The sequence below is a fragment of the Epinephelus lanceolatus genome, chromosome 21 (assembly GCF_041903045.1).
Source record: "Epinephelus lanceolatus isolate andai-2023 chromosome 21, ASM4190304v1, whole genome shotgun sequence".
Taxonomy (NCBI): Eukaryota; Metazoa; Chordata; class Actinopteri; order Perciformes; family Serranidae; genus Epinephelus; species Epinephelus lanceolatus.
Genome location: NC_135754.1, coordinates 3,976,551 through 3,985,439, shown reverse-complemented (window position 1 = coordinate 3,985,439; position 8,889 = coordinate 3,976,551). Strand labels below are relative to the sequence as shown.

General features: G+C 41.5%; 1 protein-coding gene across 1 annotated transcript in view; it reads left to right on the top strand.

Moving 5' to 3' along the window:
• The first annotated feature begins 1,790 nt into the window (after nucleotides 1–1,790).
• Nucleotides 1,791–8,889, top strand: part of naglu (N-acetylglucosaminidase, alpha) — a 29,653-nt gene continuing 22,554 nt past the window's right edge. The window contains exon 1 of the mRNA XM_033610758.2: nucleotides 1,791–2,297. Within this exon, the coding sequence (XP_033466649.2) occupies nucleotides 1,885–2,297 (413 nt within the window). The 5' untranslated portion in view covers nucleotides 1,791–1,884. The remainder of the gene's footprint in view (nucleotides 2,298–8,889) is intronic.

The window sequence follows — 8,889 nt, the reverse complement described above, 5'->3', positions numbered from 1 at the left end:
AAAAAGGCAGGAAACATAGCAGTTGCATTAATATGTTGTTTTAACATCTCTAAACACACACAATGGAACATAATGGGGAGAAATTACAGTCAGAAACTTACCCTTTGGGCGATCTATGGTGGGCAATCTGGGCAGTTATATCCTTTACAGAAGGTTTTTTAATCCAGCCGTTAAATGCAGTGTTTCAGTCAGTGCAGATTTCTTTGAGCAGCCAAAGACCAACTGATGAGAAAAGAATAATTATCATGGCCGAAATAAAGATAAATAAGCTGTTAAGTGCAGCCTTTCTTCGGGAACGAAAACGGCTGGATTAAAAAACCTTCTGTAAAGGATATAATTGCCTAGATTGCCCACCATAGATCGCCCAAAGGGTAAGTTTCTGATTGTAATTTATCCCCATTATGTTCCGTTGTGTGTGTTTAGAGATGTTAAAACAACATATTAATGCAACTGCTATGGTGGAAAAATATAGAAGACAAAACTCTACTGTTTTAATTGGTTTCATAGATGCATCAAAGGCATTTGACCGTATAAATCATTCTAAATAGTTTTTAAAATTACATCAGAGGGGAGTGCCTGACAGTTTTATAAGGATCCTGTCTTATTGCTACTCTAACCAGAGCATGCAGATTAAATGGGGAAATGCTGTCTCTGCTCCATTTGGGACAAGTAATGGCGTTCCACAGGGGGGGCTTTTGTCACCATGCCTCTTTAATATTTATATGAATGATCTTTCAGTCCAGTTAAGAAGCTGTAAAACAGATTGTATGGTTGGTAGTGTACTTATTAATCATCTTATGTATGCCGATGATTTGGCAATTGTTTCGCCTAGCAGAGCTGCTCAACATATGTTCTGATTATGGTATAAAATTTGATGTGAGTTATAACGCTAAGAAGAGTTCTGTTATGATTTGCAGAGTAAAAAGGGATAAGGACCTCGCTTTTCCATCTTTTTACCTGTCAGGACAAGTGCTCCCTGCTTGCTCTAAAACTAAATATCTGGGACACATCATCACTGATGATATGACGGATGATGATGATATGAACAGACAGCGTCGTAGTTTATATATGCAGGCAAATTTGTTGACCAGAAGATTTTCCTGGTGTTCAGAGAAGGTTAAAGTGAGTCTTTTCAGGGCTTACTGCACCCCTTTTTATACTGCGCCCTTGTGGATTAAGTTCAAAAAGGCCAGCATCTGCAAACTTCAGGTTGCGTATAATGATTGTCTGCGAAATTTTGCTTGGGAAACCAAGATGGTATAGTGCAAGTGAACTTTTTTGTAAAGTACAAGTAATCACATTTCATGCTCTTTTGGGACGATTGACATTCAAATTTATATGTCGACTTAACAGTTCTTGTAATGCAATTATAATGATGTTGACTAACCCTGTCCTCAGTACTGTACGATACCAGTCTGCTATGTGGAAACACTGGTATGACACTCTTTTTTAAATACTGTATGTTTGTCTGTCTTTTTTAATGGACCTGGAGTCTAAATAAAAAGGTTGATTGATTGCTATGTTTCCTGCCTTTTTTTGGATAAGCGGGGAACATAGAATCTTTTTTTTAGTAAGAGGGAAACATAGAACCCGGGAAACATAGAACCTTTTTTGCAGGGTTAAATGGGGAACCTAGAACCCGGGGAACACAGGGATGACCCCTTTTAATACTATCCTTATCCACCGTCTCCTCTCACACGGTCACATGAGCACCGCATCCTCTGATTGGCTGTGAGTTATAATCGAGACAGCAGCTCTCTCTCTGATTGGCCAGCAGCGCTTCAGTAAAGCGACGCTTCCTGGTTATCTGCAAATGGTGAAATAAAGTTGTTTTTAAACCTGCTCTACGGTGGGAAACTCCACTTCACTTGACTGGGGATCAAAATGTCACCTAGGAGCGGCTGTAGCCTGGTTCTGCTCGTCGTGTTCTGTCTTTTTGTAACTGCTTATTGTAAATTTCCAACCCTAGACCACATCAAAGCAAAAGCCAGCGACAAGGCACAGGGGAGAGCAGTGGTGGAGCTGCTCAAACGCCTGCTCGGGAACAGATCTACGGAGTTCATAGTGTCAGTCAACAGGAGCTTTGCCAACGACAGCCTGGATGTGTGTGAGCTCAGATCCACTAAAAACAATAAGATAGTCGCTACAGGCAGCACCGGAGTGGCCGTGGCTTCTGGCATCTATAACTACTTGAAATATTTCTGCAACTGCCATGTTTCCTGGTCTGGTGACCAGCTGGATCTGCCTCGTCCTCTTCCAAAGCTCACCGGCGTCCTGCGCATCAATACCCAGCATAGGTCAGTGACCCAGTGTTTGGTGTTGTGTAAACTGGCAAAGGTGTCCACAGAACCATTAGCATCAGCTCTTTAATTCGGCATACACCCAGTACACCAGGCATACTTGATTTCTTTGACGTTCTGTGGACTTTGCCTTCTTTTCACATTGACAACGCAAGTTTCTTTGCGCGAGGAATGCGATGTGGAGGTCGAGCTCGCGAGTGATTTTTTTTAAGCGAGCAAACTGGGCTACTAGCTCTTACTCATCAGCTACTACTGACTAAACTACTATGGTGTTCGTGTCGCTATACATTGTTATACTTTCTGTGAATATAATGCAATTTCATCATGTAGTTTGTGTCTACTGTTAAGACCTTGTTTCCTTATTTTGAAAAGCAGAAGTAGTATGTAGTAAGTAGTATGTCCTGTGCCAAAAAATGCCCTCCAGTGAATAATTAAATCAAAAGTCAAATCGAACATTAATTGAGGAAATCGCTGCAAGGTATTAAATCATTGGATCACATGGGGGGGGGGGGGCTGGAGCCTATCCCATCCCAGCAGACATTGGACAAGAGGCAGGGTACACCCTTGACAGGTTGCCAGACTATCTCAGGACTAACATATAGAGACAGGCAACTATTCACGCTCACATTCACACATATGGCCAATTTAGAGTCACCAGTTAGCCTAACCTGCATGTCTTTGGACTGTGGGAGGAAGCCGGAGTACTCAGAGAAATAAAAAGTAAAATAGATATAGAAATAAAAATGTCTGTAAGTGTGTAAAAATATACAAACATGTGCATTGTGGCTACATGACACTGTATAAACTAGTATGTTACATTCAAAAATAGAAAATATGCATTATGCAATAATGTTCACTACAATATATACATCAAAATAATACAAACAAGAATAAGAATAAACATGTTGAATAAATGTATACATTTAAGATGTGTTGGTGAGAATAAATTAGTATACTGAAGGTTACTGTACAATATTGTACGTGTCAGTGTCAGAAAAATGTTACCCCTGGAGCACTCTAAACACTCTATGCAAACAGATTGAGACCAGTGTGGTTATTGCATTTGTTGATGCAAAGTTACTGACATCAGCAAAACGCCTTTGAAAATGTTATTTTCCCACCAAATGCACTTGACACTGCTGTACATTGGATGTGTGCCAACTCCTCTCAGTGGCAGGCACAAGACTTCACCAGATAGAGGAGCCATTCTTGTTAAAATCATAGTTACTAAATGACCAGCTGATTATTATCAGCAGCTAATAACATCTAAAAATCTGGGTTTCCATAATTCTCAGCAAATAAGACACAGTGTATACTCATGACAGCACTATCAAACTTTATGAAAGAGGATGCTATGATATGTCTATGTGTTGAAATTCTTTGCTGGCAGCATTTGGGTGAAATGTAACCCCAGCCCCCTCCACTGTTACACGGCACATCAAAACCCACGGGTGCATAACAAATGGAGCGTTGTCACACATTATTTTTCATTGTTTACTGTGAGCACTATGGACACTTGTACCAAGGCTGGGCCCTTTAAAGGACCCTTCCTTTCAATTATCTCTTGTACATTAGACCTGCATCAGCTCACCCCAGTTATGTCATGTGCACAGTAGTTAGATTGAAAAAGCCATGGCAAGCATGGCACACTTTAGTTTTCCCATGACTATAACTTGGTGGCAGAGAGCAACTCTTAACCAGATGGAAGCTTCAATCATGTACCAGCACTAAGGCTTAGATTACACTGGTTTCGAAAACAGCAATGCCTGTGTGATTAGAGCTTCATTTAAGTAATGTTATATGACAACCTTAAAAGAAATGGACAGTTAAAATATTTGATATTTCATTACTTTTTTGTTGAATCTCAATATGCACATTGTAAATACACTAAAAATGTATGTACAACATAGGTATAGTGGGTAAACTTAATGACTTTTATCATACTGGAATTGACCAAAGTCAGACTGGATCTATTAACATGCAGTGCAGGTTGTAAGTATTTGGACACTGACACACATTTAAAATCACAGTTATATTTTATTTAATTTTTAATTTAATTTTATATACTTTATTAAAATTCAATCTTTTCACTCTGTTGTCATATACACACAGGCCCGAAATACACATGCATCCAGAAACAGGACCTATACAGTACATGCATAAAATGGAGAGATGTCAGAGTGAGGGGGCTGCCCATGACAGGCGCCCTGAGTGGTTGGGGGTTCGATGCCTTGTGCAAGGGCACCTTGGCAGGGTATAACTGGCACCTCTCCAGTGTAACTGGCACCTCTCCAATCCACGCTCCATATATTTGGTCCGGGCGGGGACTTGAACTGGTGACCCTCCAGTTCCCAAGTCAAGTCCCTATGGACTGAGCTACTGCTGCCCCTATTGTGACTTGCCTATCATGATATCCTGATAATTTTGTATCATTGGGCCTCTGGTGGTTCCCACCCCTACTGGAAACTTCATAATTATTGTTTCTTTTTTTTTTTCTTTTTTTAACATATTTTTATTATTTTCATAACACGAGGCTAACAGTGTTACAAAACAGTCAGAGACTTGATCACTAAAATTAGGTTGGTGGATATATTGATATTGGTATCTGTTAGCGGCCAAATAAGTTGATACATATCGGTGTGTCGGATATTGGCAAAAAATCCAACATTGTGCATCCCTATAAATAAGTATTTAGGAAATCTCATTTGGCACTAGGCATAGTTTGCCTCCACTCTCAAGGGTATCGACCTTTTAACACAGATTGTTGAAGTGTAGATGGTGAATGATTAAGGAAAGGGCTCCAGATCTTAAGCAATGAGTCCTTATCACCCCTAAGGACAGCACTTATTCTTTCATGAGGTAAGACACTGAAAATCCCCTTGTACCAAACTGTTACTGTGGGTGGAGTATCTTTAATCCATTTTAACAGGATGCATTTACAAGGAAGGACCAAAGTTTGTCCAGCAAGTTATAATGATTATGGGAGAGTGCTACATCTTTTGAGGGCAAACCCTGTAGTGATAACATAGGATCATTTTTTATTTTAGTCCTAAAGATCCTGCAGTACTTACAAGTTATGTGACTCCAGTATCTATCAATCAGATTGCACTCCCAGAAGAAGTGGAAAAGAGTCCCAAGATCTGCTTTACACTTTCGGGAAATGGGAGAGAGAGTTTGAGATATCCTGGGCAGGGCATCAGGAGCTATATGGAACCTATGTAATATTTTATATTGGATTTCCGCAAGCTTGTTGCAAGTGTAGATTGATTGTGCTTGGCGTACTGCCTCCTGCCAGTCTTCTTCATTGTATTCATTGCCTGGGTCTACTTCCCAGTTTTGTGAGAATTAGGTTGTGTCACATTTATCATCAGAGTTAAGTACTGAATAGAAAAGGAATATTACATGTCCCTCAGCTCAAGGATGAACTTCTCTGCCTCACTGTAGATGGAGGTGTCCTCTGTAGGCTTTATAAGCAAGTTAATGAAATGCCTCATTTGTAAATATCTGAAAAGTGAGTCTTAGGGAGATTAAATTTGCCTTGAAATTGCTGAAAGAACATTAAGATGTTATCCTAAACATATCCCCTATCACATGAACACCTCTGTCACGTGATGATTTAAATAAAGACAGTCTCAGGCTGGGGAATTATTTCATATTTAGTCCAATGAGGAGCATTTTGTTGTCGAAACACTTACTGTACTGTGTAGAGGCCAAGTGCATTGACCCTTGCTGTACACATGCCTTTTTGCAAGAGTACTCAGTTCATTCAAATAAAACACAAGAAGCTTGTGCTCTAAAGAAAAGATCAACACTCAGTGAAAAACCTAAGCCCTATGATAAGCTAATATGGCAAGGCTTAACTATACAAACCAATGAGCAGTGATAACTAGCATGTCTTTGGGGTCATCGGGTGGGAACCTCCTTTCACCAGTGTTTCGTCTAGTTGGTCCCACGACACCTCCAGGAGGCTAGACAGTGATCTCCAGCATCCCAGAGACACTCCCCTAATGCCAGGTCTCACTGCTCCCTTCCCTGCACCAACCCAATAACCTCCTTTACCTTACTTACACATGGCTTTCTTAGCCCAAACAGCACTGCCACCTTCAGCCAAACCCAGGCTCCGTACATGCGAGCTCTAGGTAGAAGCAATGCTGATACTACCTTTCCTAGTACATTCACCATACTCTATTTCACATGCTACATAGCATAACTCCAATATAAGCTAAAGTTAAAGGAGCTAAATGAACTTACAGGATCAGCAAACACACTCACCTTGCCGCATGGCCTCAAACAAAATGGATTCAAATAGGCCACTCCCACACTTAAATACTTCCTCTTCCTGGATTTCCTCCTGAGAGGAAGTGGATGTCTCCACCTGATCTCAAGGAGTTATGTGCCCTGTTTAGTAGTTCCCCCCTGCTGGCCCCCAGCTGACATTACTTCTTCTCTTATAGATAAACTGGCTACATTTAATTGCTTCATCTGACATTTCCCTCACTGTCTTCCTCAAACTCTGTCCCCGCACTCCGAGTTCCCCCAGGAGCGAGACAGCTGATCTTGCTATGAATCCCCTACACCCCACTTCCACTGGACAAATCCTAGTCTTCCACCCTCGCTGCTTAGCTTCTGCTCCTAAGTCTGCATATCTAAGCTTTTTTCTTTCATAGGCTTCTTCCACTGAGTCTTCCCAAGGAACTGTCAGCTCAATGAAATAAACTATCCGTTGACTCACTGACCCCAACACTAAGTCAGGCCTCTGCCTGGTACAAACTATTTCCTGGGGAACAACAAGTTTTCCCCCTAAATCTACTTGCATTTCCCAATCACAAGCACCTTCTAGGCGGCCACACCCTTGCCTCCTCACTAACTTATCTCGTCTGCGTTTCTCTCCCTCACGGACAAACTGAATTACTAAACTCCTATCCTTAACACCTTCTGAATTCACCTGTCTTCGTTTCCCTTCGATGCCTGCAGCTAAACATTTCAACACCTGATTATGTCGCCATGTATATCGGCCTTGTGACAAGCTAACTTTACAGCCTGACAAAATATGCTTTAAGGTTGCAGTACGTGAACACAATGGGCATGATGGGTCCTCATTTACCCACAGTTTTAGGTTCTGGGGGGTTGGTAACACATCGTATGTAGCCCCTACCAGGAATCTAATACGATTCTCCTCCATACTCCACAGGTCCCTCCAACTGAGCTTCCTCTTCTCTACACTTTCCCAATTCAACCACTGTCCCTGTTTAGCCTGGGCCACTACCTTTGCACCCCTTAGCATCTCTTCCTGTCTACGTATCTGTTCTACAACCAGCTTTCTTTTATCTTTGAGACCTGCTTTATTCCATACCGGTTTGCCTGAGCCAAGCCCCAGGCCTCCCCGGCCAAACTGAACATTACCTACAATCTCTGCATGCCTAAGAGCTGCCTCTGCCTCCTGAACTGCCGATCTTGGGTTCCACTTCCTCCCCTTGGTTGGATTTGGAGCCACACTCCTAACTACCACGTCCTTAGTCCCAGATAACAAGAGCTCTGTCCTGACCTTGGTACATTTAAATTCCTCTGTTAAACTAGATACTGGCAGCTGAAGTATCCCTTTTCCATACAATGCAACACTACTTAGGCACCTAGGAGTGCCCAACCACTTCCTAATATAGGAGCTAACCGACCTTTCAATTCTCTCCACTACGGATATTGGAATTTCATAAATTGACAATGGCCACATTAACCTAGGATATAGCCCAAATTGCAAACACCACAACTTCAACTTTCCTGGAAGTTCAGATTTATCTATTCTATCCAATCCTTCTGCCACATCTTTCCTAAATTTCACCACCTGTTCCTCATCATTCAACTCCACATTGTACCACCTACCTAAGCTCTTTACTGGCTTTCCCCTAATTGTTGGGATTTCCTCATCATCTATGACAAACTTCCTATCACTTAACTTCCCTCTATGTATCGAGATGCTTCTAGATTTACTAGGCTTGATCTTCATGCTGGCCCACTTGAGGTTCTTATTTACCTTCTCTAGTAGCCTCTTTGTACGTGGCATTGTTGTGGTCACCAGTGTCATGTCATCCATGTAAGCCCTAACTGGTGGAAAGTGGTTAAGCATTATTCTATAAAGTACATCCATAAAGTTGAAGGACTTGTGAGACAGATTAAACAGAGGTCAAAGTCGAAACAGCAGTGGCCAAGACATCGTGACTTTCAGTCTCCAATATATTCAAGCTCTAAAAACACTGGATACACTGGATCAATAGGGTTTTTAAAGGTAGGGTCTAGAGGATTTTCCAGTTGCTGTTTGTAAACACACATTCAAATTTGGCCCCTCCTATCAGGCTCAACTGCGCGCTGCCCCTACCCCTCCCGGCAGTTGTGTGTTACACAAAATGATTCAAAGCTCAATCCTCACACTACATCAAGCCATATATTAGTTAAACATAAAGTTATTTGCATCGGTTGATAGTCGGAATTAGCCTCCACAACAAACTACGTAGGAATTACAGTTGTTGTAATGGAAAAGTTGATAAATTAGCAAATTACCACAAGCTAACTGGCCTGTATTTGGGATTTACCTGTC